Source organism: Stegodyphus dumicola, chromosome X1, assembly GCF_044657685.1.
Source record: "Stegodyphus dumicola isolate Sdum_Otavi_A_Nest chromosome X1, ASM4465768v1".
NCBI lineage: Eukaryota > Metazoa > Arthropoda > Arachnida > Araneae > Eresidae > Stegodyphus > Stegodyphus dumicola.
In genome coordinates this window covers 9830187-9850379 of record NC_140780.1, presented here as the reverse complement: position 1 = coordinate 9850379, position 20193 = coordinate 9830187, and the positions used below count along the sequence as shown (strand labels likewise).

Here is a 20193-nt window from a genome sequence, read left to right as displayed (position 1 = left end):
GGATTGGTCGTCAAGAAGCTGGTGTCTTAGCATGTCTCAGCTGGCCTCCACGGTCACCGGATCTGACACCCAGTGACTTCTTCCTGTGGGGTTTCATTAAAGACATCGTTTATGTACCACCACTCCCACAGAACCTAGAAGAGGTGAAGAACCGGATAAGTACTGTTATAACATCAGACATGCTTGCCCGAGTTATGGAAGGAATTTGAGTATCGATGTGATATTGTTCGTGTTGCCGATGGAGGACATATTGAACATCTGCAATCTGAACTTGAGAGGTTCATACATATGTGTGTAAAGTTTCATATTCGTATGTCACACGGTTTAATAAATATATGCATTCGAAATACGTATATTCGTTTTGAAACACGCTGTAAACTAATATTTTGCTACTCTCTTGATAAGAACTGATTCAATATACCACCATTCTATAATAAATTCTATAGTACTGCCAATATAGCGCTAACCAGTAGTACTTACACTAGATAACATCTTCCATCCTGATTCCTATCGTACGCCGAACCGGTAGAGTAATAAGCGTCGCTGATTGCCGTGCCGAAAGGCTCAGGTTCGAATCCAGGAGTAGGCATGGATGTTTGTAAATGTATAATGTCCTTGTCGCATTGGGCCACTCTAAATATTCGACGAGCCGAAAGTCCTCTCGAAAGGTTGTGGTAGGGAAAGGGAGACCCCTCCGAGGTGCTGTCAATTAAAATTGGGGGGGGCGGAGCTGAGCAAAGTCGCATTATCACCAGTATGGTGCTCAAGGCTGTTGCCAACGATAAGCGCAGAACTTGCGCTCCTTGCCACGACGAATGTCATGGGCCTGGACTGACTGTAGGTCCGACAAGTGAGCATCGGTCAGCAATGATGGGGCTACAGGAGGGAAGACTTAATTTGATAGTGGCGAAGTGCCGCCTATTTGTATACGAAAACGTGGAAAATGAATCTCTTATTGTGATGAACAGTTAAGTTAACGTAATTAAAATATCGCAGAATGAATTTTTTAACTGAGGTAAAGTCGCCGATTAAACTTCAAAATAGAGAAATCACATTCCTTCTTGATATGCCAAATGGCGGAGATATGTCGCCGAATAAGGAAGCAAGAGTTTTAATCGCCAAGCAGTTTGATTTTGATTTAAGACTACCGTTTACAAACGAGCTTGTTTTCGAAGTTTTATGATAGACTAGACTGAGCAGAATTAGGTAATAACTCAGCGGAATTCTAAACGACCGTGCTTCCTCGAGCCAAATTGTCTGAAAAATATCTTTCATGCCAAAATATCTGAAAAAATTTAAATCGCTCTATATATATAACAAGACATTTGCCAGTCGTTTTTCTGAAACAAATCCAAGAACATCGTTGATAATCGTTCCGAAGAAGATAGGCTACGCTTCAAAACTTCGGACTTGTATAACTTGTATATTGGCTGCATATTTTAATTTATTTTGAATGATATGCAAACTTGATTAAATTACTGACTAGAAAATAAAGTGGAAATATACGGCTTTATCGATTTTTCAAGAATTGTGCCAAACTATGGATCATGTAATGGCTGGAAACTTGAAATGCAAATATAAGGATTTGTTTGGGCAGGTTGTTGCAAATGATACAGGTTTCATGTGTGCTATTTTATGGACATAACATAGTCAAACTACATGGCAAAAATGTTGACCAAAGCCAATAAACTGAAATTCTGTCGAAGAAGTTCAAAATATTAATTATGCATGGAATATAAATTACGCACTCTGAATTATTGAAAACATCTCAATAATTTCCTTCGAACAATGCTTTAATCATGCTTTTAGAAAAAGAAAGTTATTCAAGTAATAAAAAGTCGGGAAAATGAACTAATTGTGAGAAAGGTTAAATAACGAAGTAGTAATTCAAAATGTTTTGAATCTGTAAGTATTAAAAGAATTCAACATTATTGGAGGTGTGAAGGCAGTAAGAATCAACTTAATATTCCCATAGGTTAGAAATTTTTAGGTTTTATAAGACAGAGACGGTTTGCTGCTCTGTTATTAGCCCACGAAATATTTTCTTTTTCGTATTTTCCTCAGGCAGTTTTGTTTTACACTGATGCCCATTTATATCACTTATTATTACGCCACTTAATGCAATCGCGGTTAGTTTTATCTTTCGGATATTGCTATCTGTTAACCGATATCCCGCCTGTTGTATACGAAAACACAGAAAATACATCATTGGAGATAAAAAAAATCCGTTAATATGATCAAAATATAAAAGAATAAATTTTAAATTCGCCATGGAAGGTCAAAATCGATTCTAAATATAGCCCAATGACTCTCAAAGAGAGCGGTTATATCGCCAAAACTTGGTTTCGAGCTCAGTCAGCCATTTAAAATTGGGCAATTAGCAACCTTTGTTTAATGTACATTGCGGCGGAAAAAAGAAAGACTTCTGTATCTCCGTTGTACTGGGCCGATTGACAAAATTCAAATTGCGTTTTTCATGTCTCGAAAGCGCGACTTAGGATATGTATTAGATTTACATTTAGCATTGTTCTAATATAGATATTTGGACGCAAAATCGCACTTTTTCTGAAATAACATACCAATTTTTTTCCATATTTCGATTCAACGACTTAAATTATGCCAGAGTGCCAAGTTTCTTTAAAAATCGCGCAAGGAGCTTTTAGAAAATTAGGTTTAAAAATTTTAGCTCCTTCATGTTAATTGAAAGGCCCACCAGCGGCCGGGCAGTAAAGACGCTGAACACTGGCAGTTCAGTCCGAGGTTCGAATCCCGCGAACGGGCAGCTGCATAGGCGTTTTCCTAGTTTTCTCCATGTATAACGTGTATACGAACCAGTTTTCCTTAGAAAGTCCTCCACCAAGGCATCCCCCTTTAGGCAGATAGTCCTCGTGTCCATAATAACCTATGTCCATAGTAATCTCGTCCATAATTGAATGATCCAGTCATGTTAATTGAATTTGATATATATTTATTAATGTACCTTTTTTATTAAACTTATTTGAGTCTTCCTTTCACATTTCAAAATTTAGTTTTATTTAAAATAAAATTCGCCTAGTTTTATGATTTATTTTTAAAATTTATATTTTAAAATAATTTTTATAATTTTTTCAAAAATTTTTAATTAAATCTATAAATATTTGTCATCATCTTAAAGTAGATGTACTTCTAAGCATACTTACAGAAAATTACAGATTTTTTTATTCAAAATTTCCTAATATATACGTGAATTTACTTATTGGCGCGTTTCGAAATTTGGCATATTGGTTTTACGCGGTAATTACGCAAAATGGGGTTTATGCACTTTGTTAAATGTATTTGAAAGTATGAACAATGACCTTTTTCCCCCCTCGTGTACAGTGAAAAAAAGGAAAGGAAAATAGGTTGCTATAAATTAAAAAATTCGTCGAGTAAATTATTTTTGGTGCAAACTGAGTAAAATGCGCCAAGATAAATTTTTAAATTTCTCACCAAAAATTTCAAATTTTAATACGCTAGGCATAATTTGAGTCTTAGAATCGAAATATGAAAAAACAATTGTATGTAATTTCAAAAAAGTTCGATTTTATGTCAAAATACCTATGTTAGAACAATACTACATATAAATATAGTTTAGTTTAGTGACGGAGGACGTGGGCACCATCCCTTTACCGTTATGGTTAATTGGTAATAGCACCACGTCCACCCTTATCTAGAGACTAGTGGGACTACAGGTCATACTTTACAGTACTTACGATATCATACAATATAAATAAACCATACAATTTCCTACATATGCATGATACAGTATATAATCAAACAGAATTATTAAAGCATAATGCTGGTGCGTATACAGTTAAAATGCAAAAGTTAAGATGTAAAATACTAAGTATCGATTAAAGTTATATGACTAAATAATATTATATTATTCATGCATAAAAACCTTAAAAAAAATAAATAAATAAATAAAATAAAATAAATAAATAAATAAAAATAAGTAAATAAAAATAAGTAAATAAATAATGCGCTGTTATATATATATATATATATATACATAGAATATGCCATACAAAATAATACACATACACATTAGGAGCAGAATGTGGAATATAGGATCATACAAATACAGGATCAAGTCGTGAGGATCATTGAAAAGTACATACTTAATGTGCTTCACAAATTCAGCCATAAGTATCATTCATACAAATGTAAGCATTCTGGAACAACAAAAACCAATAATGGTGTACCCTCATATTTGCTACAATACACTACACTGGTACAGTAATTTCTTATGAAATATTTTACTTTTACATTTCAGAGACACAAAATTTGATAGAATTTGTACTGAGTGACTATTTGAAAGGGTACGTTAAGACTGTGGTAAATAATAAGCAAAGTAAACATATTGTTTTTCATAGGGGCTGCATAAGATACAGTACAATGATCATTTCATTAGATCAGTCCGTTATAAGAATATCACTAAAATTTATAAATGTAGCATTAAACCAGAGTTTACCACGAAGATTATGTACTTTGCATCAATGCATTATGCCTATGAATGCTACACCTGGCACAGGTCTATTCCAAGACCTTTAACCTTTTCCATAACCTTGTTAATTTTATTAATCAAGTGCCTCTGCTTGATTAGAAATTTGCAAAAGGCTTGACGATTTTGCGAAGGGAATCTGATATGTAAGCCTTCTGTAAGAGGGCATTTTTCAAGGTAATGCTCCGGAGAGCCTAACTCTCCGCAGGTGCAAAAGCTGGAATCGCTTATTTTAAATCTCTCAAAATAAAGAGGAAAAGGGCCATGCCCTGAAATATAACGTGTCAGATGGGGATTTCCACAGCATCTATCTTGTGTAACGTAAGAAATATGGTAATAAGTACGACGACCAGTGGTACTATAATCCCATTCTTCTTGCCACTTACTGATTGCTTTGAGACGTAATGCAGATTTCAAATGTGAATGCGGCCAAGGTATGTGAATTTGTTCAGCAGCAATTCCAAAAGCGGCCTCCTTGGCGAGAGTATCTGCAACTTCGTTTCCATATTCACCCATATGTGCCTTTATCCAAGCTAAGTGGATGTCATGGCGTTGATGTTTTCTAAGGTCTTGTTGAATATCTCTAATGATTTTGGATGGGTGTTCTGGATTACTAATCGCATAAATAGCTGAAAGGCTATCAGACTTTATAGTAGCCTTTAGGATTTGGTGGGTTAGCAAGTAGCGAATAGCTTGCGCTATTGCTACTGCTTCCCCTTGAAAGACACTGTTATTGTTAGCCAAATGGCCCTTCCATTGTGCAATGACACTATTTTTTTGTAAGACAGCAAATGCGCTCCCCACATTTCCTTCAATTTTAGATCCATCCGTATAAATTACTATACTCGAGGGGCTACGGTATTCTGTAGGCGGGACATGTAGTCTAATGCCAACACCATAATCCGCAGGGTGAATGCTGTCAGATGTTAGTTTGGTTTCATATTCCTCCGAAGTAAAATTTTCTTCAGCAAATGCTATTGGCTTGTGTAGCTGTATTAACATTTGTCGTGCTGCTTCCTCCTCAGTTCTAATATGCAGTGGGAGCAAACCAGCCAAGACATTTATTGCATCAGTGGAAGTAGTAATATATGCCCGAGTTATTCCTAAGGCAAAAGGGCGCTGAATAGTAGAGAGATGCTTGATTTTTCTCCTCTGCATAGGGAGAGCCCAAATTGCTGCTGCATAAGTTACTAACTTTTCTACAACCGTTGTGTATAAGATCTTTTGAATGTGGTGGTTCAAACCCCACTTGTATCCATAAAATTGTCTTAGTTGTTTGGCGATGGCCAGGGTACGCTTTTTAATAGAGAGAACATGAGGAATCCACGTAAGTTTTTCATCAAAGGTAACACCAAGATATTTTAATTCTTTTACAATTTTGAGCCTCTGACCATTGAGTACAATACGCGGTCTCCTTGCCAAAGAGCCTCCCTTCTTAGGCACCAGTAAAATTTGACACTTATTTTCTGCTATGACTAATTTCAGTTCGTCACAATTTCGCTGGAAAATTTGACAGGCCTCATTGCAGTTCTTTTGCAATTCTTCACGAGAATGTCCCTTGACAACCAAGGCCGCGTCATCGGCATAGGCAAAAATGTTCGTATGCGCAGGCCAGGAAGCATTGAGTAGCTTATTGAAGGTTTTTATCCAAATCGCTTTTCAAATTGTTGCCACTAAATTTTATCACGATGTGTTATTTTAAAAAAATTAAATAATGAAAAATCTGTATGTATGTTTCTTGCATTACGGAAAATTAACAGCACCTAAAACCACCGAATGTTTTATTACACGTACTCCTCCACCCTAACATGGACAGCCCCAAGTTGGAACTTCGAATTTGTTTTTCATTTATTTCATGTTTTGTACAAATTTAACGAATTTTTGGTAAATAAACTTGGCGATTTGAAAGCGAAAAATGGCAACGCCGTTCAAATAAAACGTTTTTATATCAGGTATGCCAGACTGTTGTCGTTCGCCAAAATAAAAGATAGTTATCTGACAATTTCCATCAACAACTTTGGCTTTTGGCAAGCAATGTGTTATCGGCTGCCTCAGATAGAACACTTATTACCTCGACGCACCAGCATGTTGCCATTCCGTAAAGTATAAGATATTTAACTTGCAAATTCAATCTCTCTGTTACGGAGTAGTCAACCAAGTGACTGAGAAACAATAAAATCTGTTCTTAGCAGTACTTTTCCTACTTTAAATTCTGATAGATTTAAATAAAGATGCATTTTAATCATGAGATGTATGATAAGAAATATTAAATATTTTTATGTAATGACACAAGCTGAACTCATTAGAATCAGTATTTAGATTCTCCTTTTTTACTTCCTTGAACGAAGTAAAGGAAGTACTGTAATCGCGAAAAATTTCGGGCATATCATATTTCAACGAAAATTTCCATTTTCACCACTATCGAATGCAATTTAACGATGTTTTTGCGTTACATCTGTACATAAGGACAGAATAAACGACTCTTTTCCCAAAAAGAATTATAAAACTGATTTAAAATGAATTTTGAAAAGAATTTTTCGTGGCGTATGTGCGCACGTACGTACGTAACTCAAAAACACGTAGTTTCAGAACGTTGAACTTTGTATATAGCATGTAGTGCACCTCGTATTTTGGTTGCAATCGGCTGCGCCAAAAGTATATAAATATATGCATATATATATATCCAATCTGCTACTCGGCTCAGTGATCTCAGTTTCTTTATTTTAATATGATTGTAAATTGTGAATATTTTTGCTTTAAAATTGATTGAATTACGCTGTTCTTATCGTCGTCCGGTTAAGGTTTTTATGCCTTTAGTAAATCTGCATGAAATACTTGTAGAATTATCAACAATTTAAAAGCTGTTTAAGTGCGGCTATATCTAATTATTTTTGCCATGGCGGTCATGTTTTGTTTACATTTAAAACTTAGCAGAATAGAGGTATTGTTGCCAATCTAGAGAAACTAAGCTTCGCAACAACAAAGATAACACCCTCTTTTATTATTGCGAATTAAATCATGCTTAATCCATACTAGAATTTATTCGAGGAAATAAGTGTTTAAGATTTAGTGTCTGTACGTAAGGACTGAGTAAACAACTCTTTTCCCGAAATAAAATTATAAAATTAGATATTTTGATTTTTATATAACATAAAAATCACTTGGGCACAGCTATCGAAAATTTTTAATATAGATTTGATTTTTATCTATTTTTGCCTTGTCGCGAAGTGAACTAAATAATTAATTGAATGAGAAATATTAAATCGTCTGTTAAAAACAGTTTTTTTTTTTTTTTTTTTTTTTTTTTCGTTTCCTTAATTTTTTTTATACATCGTTTTAGATTTATTACCGTATTTGACTAGAACATGTGGCAACGATTAGATAGTTCTTCAAATGATATAAATTTTGTGCATCCTGATTTATAATATGAAGGAAATGTAACGCTGTTTAGTGAACCTAGCGCCAGAGTGTCGCTATGTTAAACAAATATAGTGAATTTTAAAGAGTGCATTTACTCTATTGTGATTTATGCGCTATCGACGAAGTAGATTTAATTCAATCCAATAAATTTAAACTAAATGCACGAAAAAATGCGTATAATTTAATATTCTGTACAAGGAAGTCATGTGGTGTACACATCAGATTTTTTATTACATGTTGTTCTTACTTACATTTTGTTAAATTGTGCATTTTTTTGCTTTAAAAATGATTGAATATTTGTTTACATTTGGAACTCTTTAGCGGAATAGGGAATAAAATCTGTTTTTACGCTTTCAATGTCATTTTGCCGAGTTGGACCAAAAGTAAACTTTCAATTTTGTGCACCAAAAAAATCTTCCTTTTTCGCTGCCGGCCGAATTGTTTGTTTTTGCATAGAAACTCTAATCTTAATTGTAAAAATTGATTTTTAATTATATTTGATGTTTTATTTTTTCTATATTTTTCAATTTTTGATAAAGATAGTTTGAGATTTTATGTATTTTTGCCTCACCACAAAGGGGAACTGAATTAATTGAATGAGAACTATGTCTCTAATGAAATTCAAGGAAATAAGTTTAAAATGAATTACAGCAAAAAATGCGTACAATTCAATATTCCCTGCAAGGAAGTCATGTCGTGTACATTTTAGATTTTTTATGATAATTCTTTCGGGAGGCTAGTTTTCATAATTATTTTGTGATTTTCCTCGTGAATTTTATATGGCATAAATTCAGAAATAACAATAAAGAAGAAGAAAAATTATGTTAACAGGCGTGAGTCCAAAAGCAGATCGGTAAGCTGCGATGCTCAGCGAGAGCAAAAAGAAACTTAACAAATCCTCTTGTGCGGCTCTAAAATCTGAAATTTTTCAGATTTTCTTGATTTATTATTATCCTGCCTTTATGTGTTATTTATCAAGAATTTGAATTTTATTGTTGCATTGCTTTGTCTTAACTGCAGTTCATTTATTTATTTATTTATTTGCAGTGACCCTATTTGCAAATAAATCATCATTTCCCTTTGTCTACACCACGTCTCTACCAGGCTCACCCCCTCTGTACGGGGGAGTCAAGCGATATCCTGGATCACGAAAGGTAAGCGTTCATTGGGACTTTTATTAAGAATTACGTTATGACTAAATCTAAATTTAAAAATAATGAATGATTCATTTTTAAGCGCAGTTGGTAATTCTGAAATATGTATCTGAAAGGAAAATTCGTGATATTGAGCTACCGTTTGAAAGGTGAAATTAATATTATTAGCCCAAAGGGCTATTAGTCTCAAAATGTCATTTTGAGTTATTTCACTTTCTGCATTGGTTCCTTTTTCCAACTGTTGCCACCAAATATTATCGCCATGTATTATATAAAAAGAAACTATACAATGTTAGATATACATATTTATACTTATACCTAGAGCCATCCAGTTTTGAATAACATAGCTCTCAGGCCGAACATGGTTCGTTTTATTATCTATTTCAAATTTTTTGAAACTTTAATAATGAATTTTTGATTAAGAAACTCAACGATTTCTAAGCGAGCAACGGCAAAACTATACGAAAAAAAACAGTTTCATCTTCAGCGAGAATGTGTATCAGAAATTCTAAAGATATGCTCATTTTAAAATTAATATTATTTTGCGATACTGCCGTTGAATTGAGTTTTATGATTTAAGTGCGAAGAACATGATATTTAATAAATAAAGGTAGCACACAAAACTTTAAGCATAATCTAAAATCTAGAAGCTTTCATACATTCTTTTCTTTCTTTTTAATAATTCATTTCAGTACAAAGTAAAAAATACGCAAACATTCATTTCAAATTTTCATTTACCCTATTACTCATTGCAAATTTAAATATAATTGTGTTCGTAACAAGTAATTATAGTGATGTTCAATTCATTTCGATATAACACCGCTGTGCCATTTTTTCAAAAATTAATGAGAAAAAGGAAATAAGAATTATAATCCAAATTCGTTTTCAAATAAAATAGGTGCGCGTGAACCATTTATTTAAAAAGGATTGCTTAAATTAATAAATACAGGGCTAGCATAAATTATTCATTCATTTTTAAAAGTCTGCATTTTCAAAAGTATTACGCGTACACACATGAAAAATATACGAAAAGAATCACAAAGTCACCTAGTGTTTTTTTTTTTTTTTTCACTATTTCACCAAGTTTCCCGGATAAGTGGAACTTTGCTTCATCGCTAAGTATCAGCTTGGTGGCGAAATCTTCGTCCTCCAAATCGCTGCACGTTGACGTAAAAATCTAGTCGACGGGCGTAATCCACCGGCTTTAATTGTTGCAGGGGGCCAACCAGCGGCCGAGCGGTAAAGTCGCTGAACACTGGTAGTTCGGTCCGAGGTTCGAATCCCGCGAACGGGCTGGCTGCATGGGCGTTTTCCCCATGTTTAACGTGTATACAAGCCAGTTTCCCTTAGAAAGTCCTCCACGAAGGCATCCCTACCTTTAGGCAGATAGCCCTCAAAACTTTGCCATAATCACATACACACATTAACTGTTGGAGCTACTACACTTGGCACGGTTTGAAATGCAACCGTTAACGCAAAATCTTCCACACTGGTATTCCGAACATCTGGTCAGTTGACAGGACGAACAGCTGGGCAACAATGCTGCAAAATGTATGGAATGAGCTCGATTATCGTCTACACCTGTGTCGTGGCACCAAAGGGGCACATATACTTTGCGCCGCTTCAGATAGCGACTGATCTGACTTTGTTGTAAACGTCTTACAGTGTTAATAGTCATCCTGGCAGAAGGGATTATTTCTTACATATAAAAGTATAACTATTACATGGGCATACAAGGCCTGTGTATAAGTATAGATATATTAGAGACATTTTCATGTAAAAGTTCGTGAGATAGTTAGATATTGTTGCGTGCGTACGGGATCGTAATAAGTTGAATGCACAAGTCCGATTACAAGTGTGTAAAATTTGTTACTGTCATAACAAATTAACCGAAATGCTTAAATTTCCATGGATATGCGTACAATATTGCAATATCTCACAGTAGTTAAACTATTCAAACGTTCAACAGAACTGAATTCAAAATAGAAAAAGCTAATCCGATTTCACCGCGAATTCGCTACAGTAAACAACAGTTTTCTATACAAACTCATTTCTTCCGAGTTGAGATGTCATTTCTCTGGCTTTTATAAGCCTTTTAATCAGCACGAGCATAGTCTTTTATTTTCTCGATTTTTCCCGAAAAGCAGAAGCGCAAATTACGAGATATCTATTTATTAAATGCGCGTGCTCCTGTATTTTTGATTTTTCTGGCTAGCTTTCTCTTCAAATAAGTCGCGTGCAGCACTGCACGGGGAAATGAAACAGTTTAATAACAATTCTATTAAAAATAGCAAACTAAATAAATTAATACGAAAACCGTAACAATATAATCATGACAGTTGTGTGCACATTTAAACATTATCCGAATTCATATTTACAATACTTTTACCGAGATAATCAAAGTAAACTTCTAATTTAGTTACACAAAGACTGTATTTTCTATGTCATTTTTAACTGCTTTACAACATTATTTTTAACAAGCACATGCAAAATTGATAGTAATAAGCGTTAGAAAAGCCTTTTCTCTTACAGTCCATTACTATTCTAGCGGTCAAGCTATTTTTCCAATGTTGATTTTCAGTTGTACTGCTGTCTGGCTTAAACTTGGTAGGCAGTTACGTGACTCAAATTTGTGGTACCTTATCCGGGCCACATACTGAATAATTTGTAGAGGGTGTATAAACTTAGTGAGTTTGCGGTTCTTTTCATGTGTGTTTTCGTGTATGGTTCTTTTCATGTATGCGCGCGAAATACTTTTGAAAATATATCTTTTTCAAAACGAAGGAATCATTTATGCTAACCCTGTGTATTTGACTTATTACATCGAGGAAAATAACTGCGCAGAAGATACTTTTGCTGTAACTGTGACATTATTTTCTCCCTCCTTTCTGCATGTCTTCGTGGTGTAACAGTTATCACATTCGGCGCGTATTCGAGATGTCCAGGTTCGAGTCCTGGCGAGGGCATTGCTCATTTGTTACGTCTCCAGCATCAAAACAACTTAATGTCCCTACAATACAATTCAAACTTGTCTAGCATCATTTTTTTTTATCGCGTTGAGCTCCACGCGTATTTCTTAGGCAATCCCGTTCAAGCCACGCGCGCCGCTTAAAAGCGCTTGTATTGTAGGGCCAGTGATTTTTATAGCAGTAGAAGATAGTTCACGTTTGGAACGTGATTCCTATAGGCATTCATTAAACACGTTATGTGCCAAATCTGTTTTCTTTGGCCAACTAGATATTATTTTATCGAAATAGATTCGTGGCCAGTGTTCCCTTTACAACAAACCAGTTCATTGCAGTTCTTGGCCCCGTGCAGACAAAAATTTTCTTTAACCCTAAGCGTCAAATTGTCAGTTCCGAGAGTGTGAAACCGATAGCAGCGGTGAAATTATTCTTGCTAGAAAACTGCCAAGAGAGAATGTAATCATCTTCTGACGACGAGGAGGAGATTCTTGGAGAATGGCATGACCCGAAAATGGTGGCCTAAACGGAAAGTCTAGTGTCAGCCACAGATGGCTGACGCGGCCTAAACAGAAAATCACACGTGGCACACATGGCTGATGCGGCCTAAACGGAAAGTCTAGTGTCAGCCACAAATGGCTGACGTGGCGCGCAACGTGTTAAGTTGCAACAGTTTAAAGGGTTTGTCAATACAGTAATAAAACATAACATACGTTATGCATTATTTTTTGAACTATTCAGATCTCAGGTATTTGGCATTTATTGACCCCATTCCAGTGATGAACTTGTAAGGCCTTAATTTTAAACTAACAAGTTTTTGTTTACTTAATTAATCACCTTTTTTATTTTCGTTTCCTACCAGAATGATATTTCAGTTTCGCGCGTTATGCTAAGTCGAGTCGGAGGATACTTTCTAAGTCGGCGTCTGAGTTACGTCAAACAAAGCGTGTTGGGCCACATTACATGTACACCCTTAAATGCATGAATTTTTATTTTTTAAGTCAAAAATACATTAGAAGTGATATCAAATAAAATAGGAAAAACTTTATAAAAAAGCTAAACTAAGTTTATAAGGTGTTTCTCCCGCCTTCTTAGTAGCCTTCGCGGTATAATGGCCAGCACACTCGGCTCGTATTCGAGAGGTCCGAGGTTCGAATCCCACCGAGGGTATTGCCCATTTTTTATCTGTCCTGCTTCGAAATATCCTTGTCTCTACTAGATTTTATTCCAATTTTTGAAAAAGTAGTAACTTTTGCAAAAGCAAATATGGTAGACAAATGTATAATAACAATTTAATTCAATAATACATACCTTATAAACTTTTCAAAACCTTGAATACATCAAAATAACAAGAAACACAAAATCAAAAATTCGTAATCATAAATGATGTTCACACCCTACACATCAACTCACAATAATGACAATTACACCGTTAGTGGTGCAGCCACACTAAACGTTCAAAACTATAATACCTAAATTGTATGTAGTTGGTTACACTATGCAGTAATCTAAAATTTGTGTTTTAATTTGATTCATATGATTAAATATGAGTATGCTGACAAATGGCGACTGCATGCATTTAAAAGGGTTAAGTTTGCAATTTTACGGCCGTTCATGTTTAGTTGCCGGTTTGTCTACATTAGTGGTACGGCTAACAGCCAACTGGCATTAATTACCACTGTGTAGTTTCTCCTGATTATTTAACATAGGCTTAGTTTTGATTTTACATTTCTATTTTGAGTTGCAGCCAAAAGTATTGGCCGAGTTTTTAAGCACCAGGAGGGGCAACTATATAATCTTTTCTTGAGTTGAATAAAAGGATCTTTCTACTCTTTGTACGCCTTGTCATTGACACAGTTTGAACGTAGCGAATATTGCTTCGCAGTTCAGGTAAACACCTAGCCAAGAAAAGTATTTTTAATTTAGCTAGAATCTTTTAGTAACGTTATCTGTATTGGATAGCAACTATTAAAATAAAAGGTAATAGCAAATTACTTCATGCACTGTTCCTAAAAAGAGATTTCATCTTTTTCCTGGAAAGCGAGGGCCGTAGTGTATCGCTTAGAATAAAGAAATAAGACATTTTGAGTTATGGATCAATTTCTTCTTCACAAATAAGAGTATCAGAGTCCAAGTTCATTATTGTGTTTTAGGAATATTCTAAAATTAATTTTATGCCCCGTGACTCATTTAACATTTAAAAATTTTAATTTAGGTGCATCTTCAAAAAGGTCCATCAGCGGCCGAAGTCGCTGAATACAGGTGGTTCGGTCAAGGGTTCATAATCTGGCTAACAGGCTGGCTGCATGGACCTTTGCACATATAAAGTAGACTCGACAATCCTCATTAGAATGTCCCCCATGAAATCCTCCCCTCTCTTAGGCAAACAGCCCTCGAGTGATCTGTCATAATGGAATGAACCAAACCCAATCGTCTTCAAGATAACTGTCATGATGCTTATGTCTCCCACAAGTGGAGCTTTCAAACTACTTTAGTCACTCCCGAAACTTAGCTACAAATCCGTTATAGAAAACTGTTTCTAGATTTCCGAATAACATTAAATTTTGGAAAATCTGGAATCATACTCTTAAACGGGATGATAAAAAAAAGAGTATCTTTAAAATATTTATGATAGATTGTAGTCAAAATTATAATTGGAAAAGAAACACAACAACGCAAAATTTAAATTTGGTAAAAATGCTAGACATTAGGTTATTTTCATACGGGAGAAGTGAAAAATCAGCAATGCCCTGGCCGGAAGTCGAACCTGGATCTCTCGAATACGCGCCGAGTGTGCTACCGTTACACCACGAAGGTATGCAAAAAAGAGAAAATGTTTTATATACTCCTGCTTTTAAAGGGCGACTGGGGTTTAAAGGATCCAGTCTCCAAATTTTGATGATGAAGAATCATCATCCACCATAGTTTTTGTTCGGGCGCCACTGTGGAGACATTAGGTTATTTTGATGCGGGAGACGCGAAAAATGTGCAATGCCCTCGCCGGGACTCGAACCTGAACCCCTCGACTAGGCGCCGAGTGTTATACCGTTACACCACTAAAACATGCTGAAAGGAGGGAGAAATTGTCTTACAAGGTTACCTTAGATTTGCGTGGATTGGAAGTAAACTGCATCCCAATCTAAAAGCAAAATTTTTGTGAATAGATCTTAAATACAATCTACACGAATCAAAGGTTGCAACTGGTAATATTACAGTAAAATTTATGCAAATCCTAAGGTTAAAAATTTGCAAATATTTGAAATAGTTTTCGAGCAACCTAAAAGCTGACACAATTTTATTAAAAATTTCTTCCAATTTAGAACCAGTTTTTTTTCCTATCAGCGAATCAAAATGAGTTTATTTATAACATAAAATTTTCTTTTTATTCAGTAAGAAAGAAACGAGGAATGTTTCTATCATGCGTTCATTTATTGCGAATTTTTAGTGCAAAGCAGAGATGTTGTTCAATCCGACCGAATTGCTGCATGAATAATCTATTATAGCACTGACATCACACTCGTAAACCAATCAGTGTCAGGTGTTGAAAGCGTTGCGTGTCTGGTTTGACAGTGCCACTATTACTTACACGTAAATGCTGTCAGTGATTATGAAGACTATGATTATGACTATGTAAATAGCAAGCGCACTGGTGTAACCGATGTTGTCAGTCATTACTTGAGAAGTGTTACTCTCATACACTCATTACTATTGCAACGTGTCACAAAGTGTGACTTAACGCACGCAAGCGAGACATCCCATTCATTGAATTGAATCAGTGTAACTGAAATATATTTTCCTGAAAAACTTTCTTAGCTATCGAGAACAAGCAAAAGGATAGTATACTTATATGTAGAGACTCAAATTAATGGTTTTTTAAATTACTTTAATTTAAAATTTCACACTTTTATTATTTTAAGCTTAAATTCTTATTTAAACTTAGAGATGAAAGAAAAGCTCACAGTTGTCAGAAAAAACATGAGTATACTCACTCTTTTCCATAACACACGAGGATTTGTATATTTAAACAGGTTTTAGTGGCCATCTTTACCCGCAACTTAAGGAACAAACTAATTAAGTTGTAGTTAAGTTGTATCTTTGTTAGTTATTAGTCCAAAGGGACAATTTGCCCTGAAGGACTACTAACTTCGTTTTGGCATTTTGCGTCAAAAACTTTAAAAGGCTGTATCACTTTTTAAATCGTTGCCACCATATATTATCGCCCTGTCCTATATTTAAAGAAATTAAATAATGAGGAATCTGCATAAATGTATGTATGTTTCTCGCACTGTAATAAAACAACGGTACCTAGAGCCATCAATATTTGAAGAACTTAATCTTCCCTAGAATATGGACATGTGGAAGCCCTAATTTGAATTTGAAATTTTTTTTATTATCCGTTTCCCATTTTGTAATATTTCAACGAATTTTTGATTAAAAAAAACTAAACTATTTGAAAGCGAGCAAAAAAAAAAAAAAAAAAAAAAAAAAAATACATCTCCAGGGCACGAGACTCTGTATCGGAAATTCTAAAGATAGGCTCATTTTAAAATTAATTTGGGATATTGCTGTTGAACTGAATTTTATAATATGAATGCGTAGAACATGAAATTTAATAAATAAAGGTAACACAAAAAAGTTGAAAAAACCCTTTGGACGTAATTTAAAATCTGAAACCTTTCAGATTTTTATTTTTTAAATTTATCTTTATCTTAAGGAAAAATAAGGATCTTTATCTTAAGGAATTAGATAAAGAAGAATATATCAGTGTTGATGAGTATATAATCCCATTCGAAGGTAGAAGTTGACTAATGCAGTGCATTAACATAAGCCGCATAAGTGTGGCATAAACGTTTTAGTACTATGTAGCGTCAGTGACATGTTTTATGATAAAATTACCGATGAAACCCTTTCCAGATGCCATATATGAAAACGCAGCTTATTAGCCTTTTAACACAGAAGAAAAAAGAAGGTGCAAATTATTTGATGTCCTACTCTAGAGTCTAGACCAGGGGTTCTGAACCGGTGGTACGCAAGAGAAAAATAGGTGGTATGCAGTAGTAGTACTAATAGTGGTGGTACTAAAGGTTTTCCAATTTTTGTTCAGATGGTACGCGTTAGTCAAAAGGTTGAGAACCGTTGGTCTAGACTAATATGTAAAACTCTAATATTCATCTATATGCTTCAACAAAACCAAAGATTGTTTTAAAGCCTTTCGTATAAAATAAGTGTTCAGACACAGACGTAGTTTTAAACAAATATGTTGTTTAGCATTATCTACTATTAAGTCCGTATAAATTTGGCGTTTTCATTTTTACCTCCCTCTACGAAGTAAAGGAAGTATTGAAATCGCGAATTATTTCGGGTATAATATTTCAAAAAAAAGTATCTATTTTGACCACTTTCGAATTTATTTGAACGATTTCTTGCGTGACATGTGTACGTACAACAGAACAAGTAATATGATTTTTTTAAAAGTCATCTCCTACTTAGGTCAACAAAGAAACATTTTTGTGGTAGTTTTTCTGTGTTTTGAATTTTTGACAGCATATCTATAGTTCCTATAAACAGGAATCAATAAGTAGGAATTGACTTTAATATGTGAAAAAACTGTATTAACATCAAGTGTCATCAACTACATTAAAAAACGTATTTGAACTTGAGTGGATGAATAAAAATTATTTTATTAATGACTGAAAATTTGAACAAGATATAGGGAGAGTGTGAGTTAATAGTAGGAATTTAATAAAGGACACTTTTTTCTAAAACATATTGTAAAATGGATTCGAAAGAGATATTTTTCGTGACGTCTGTACGTATGTATGTATATGCTGTTTGTACGTATGTTTGTGTCTCACATAACTCAAAAACGAGTACCCTCAGAACGTTGAAATTTTATATATGGGTCTGTTATTACATATAATTGTGCTTCTCACTTTTTTGGTTGCAATTGACCGCAACAAAAGTGTATATACGGTGGTAACGGAAAGGGTATACATATATATTTTACGCTAAAAGTGGTTTACCGGGCTCGGTTAGCTCAGCTTTGTTTTCTTATATGTTGGTAAACTATGCATCTTTTGCTTTAAAAGTGATTGACTTATGTTGTTCTTGTCGTCCGATGCAATAGTTCTACAATTATCAACAATTTAAAAGTTGTTTAAGTTCCACAAAGCCTAACGAAGCCGTCATTTGCTTACATTTGAAATAGTGGAATAGAGACCCACCAGCGGCCGAGCGGTACACTGGTAGTTCGGTTCGAGGTTCGAATCCGGCGAACAGGTTGGCTGCATGGGGTTTTTCGTGGTTATCTCCATGTGTCACGTGCATATGAGCCAGTTTCCCTTAGAAAGTCCTCCACGAAGGCATCCCTCTTTTTAGGCAGATATCCCTAGTGTGCTTTGCCGTATTCTCAATACCCCGTGCATCCACTACGAAAGTCATGTATGGAAAGTTATGATGTACAGAGAAAACAACATTACACGCTACGAAAAACAGACGGCCGCTGGGGGGGAAATTTTCGCGGACAGGAGAGGACGGCGAAAGGGTTAATGTATGAATAATAATGCTTTATAATGAAATGTAATAATAATGCTAAAGAGGTTGGTGTCCAAGGGTTATGGAGTCATTTTGTCCATGATCACAGCATGTAAAAGTTGACTAAATTTATGCAGTATGTGGACTTGCAATTAACAGAGATCTAGTGGTTTTCCCCATGTGTAACGTGTATACGAGCCAGTTCCCCTTAGAAAGGTCCTCCACGAAGGCATCCCTCCCCTTAGACAGATAGCCTAGTATGCTTTGCCATAATTAAATAAACCAAACCAAACTTGGTAGAATAGTGAGTTAAGTCAGTCTCTGCACCACTTTCAGTGTCTTTTTGCCGAGTGGGACCAAAAGTAAACTTTCAGATCTTTGTGATCCGAAAAAAAAAATCTGTCTTCGCGCTCGCTGGACGAATTGCTTGTTTTTGCAAACTAGAAACTCTAATTTTATTTATAAATTTTTTGAAACTGTTTTTAACTTTATTCGGTACATTGTTTTTCTTTATTTTGCAATTTTTAATAAAGATGTTTTGAGTTTTTATTATTTTGCCATGCCGCGAAGTAAGAACTGAACTAATTGAATGAGAAATTATCTCTAATGAAATTCGAGGAAATAAGTTTGAATGAAATGCGTATAATTAAATAAACCGTACAAGAAATTCATGGGTGTCCACATCAGATTTTTTAAAATTACAGTATTCTTTAAAATATATTAAATATGTATTCAAATTACTTTGCACCAACTCCCGACGATTTTAAATGGCATCAGTACTACTCTGACTCTTTCGCCACTGTAATTCCCAATAATTTCGGATCCTTATCCGACTTCAGAATCGGTAAATGGCTGTCTACCAGTTGGATGGGAAAGTCTGGTATCTGATCATGCCTGTTTTGATTCTCATGATTGCAGATGATGTTAGGATCTATTTCTTTGATCATTTTATTTGCTGATTTTATCCTAGCTTTTGCGATTTTTTCTGTTTTCGATATATTTACTCACCTCTGATGGAGTGACTAAGGGGACGTTGTTCGTGCGTGTTTTTGATAAGAATTGAGAGCTGAGGCTAAGTGTTCTGTTTGTGCGAAATGGAGAATCATAGTTATCTACAACACATTCTGCTTTCCCCAAATCGGCTAAGGGATCCCGTTGAGGCCGTTACGGGGCGGAAAACTCCTGTTGCATCTTTTACACTTAGAAACAGTGTTCCAGACTGAATTATAATCTACGAAACGTGATTCTAAGTATCTGGTTCAGTAAAGTGGTGCTTGTTCTTTGATAAGAGCCCTGAGCTTCTCATTAAATTGATTCAAAACTCATTAATGATTAGAACAGTGAGACATTTGCTAAGTTTTGCTTGCCTAATTTTGTCTTTTTATGTTGCGTCTTTTATACTTGGGAGCAATATTTCAGACTAAATTATCGTCTGCAAAAACTGATTCTAAGTATCTGGTGCAGCCACATCATGCTTGTTCTCTTATAAGTCCTGAACTCCTGATAGGTTGATTCATAATTCGTTTAGCATTCGGACAGCGAAATGTTTGCCAAGTTTTCAATGCATAATTTTTTATGAGTTCCCGAATCGTTAGATTCT

General features: G+C 34.9%; 1 protein-coding gene across 3 annotated transcripts in view; it reads left to right on the top strand.

Annotated features, from left to right (window-relative positions):
- The window catches only part of LOC118181971 (fasciclin-1-like), a 330859-nt gene that overhangs the window by 126097 nt on the left and 184569 nt on the right, over positions 1 to 20193 (top strand). For all 3 annotated transcript variants that reach the window (XM_085808714.1, XM_085808713.1, XM_085808715.1), the window contains exon 3: positions 8990 to 9096. In XM_085808714.1, coding sequence (XP_085664840.1) covers positions 8990 to 9096 — 107 coding nt within the window. The remainder of the gene's footprint in view (positions 1 to 8989; positions 9097 to 20193) is intronic.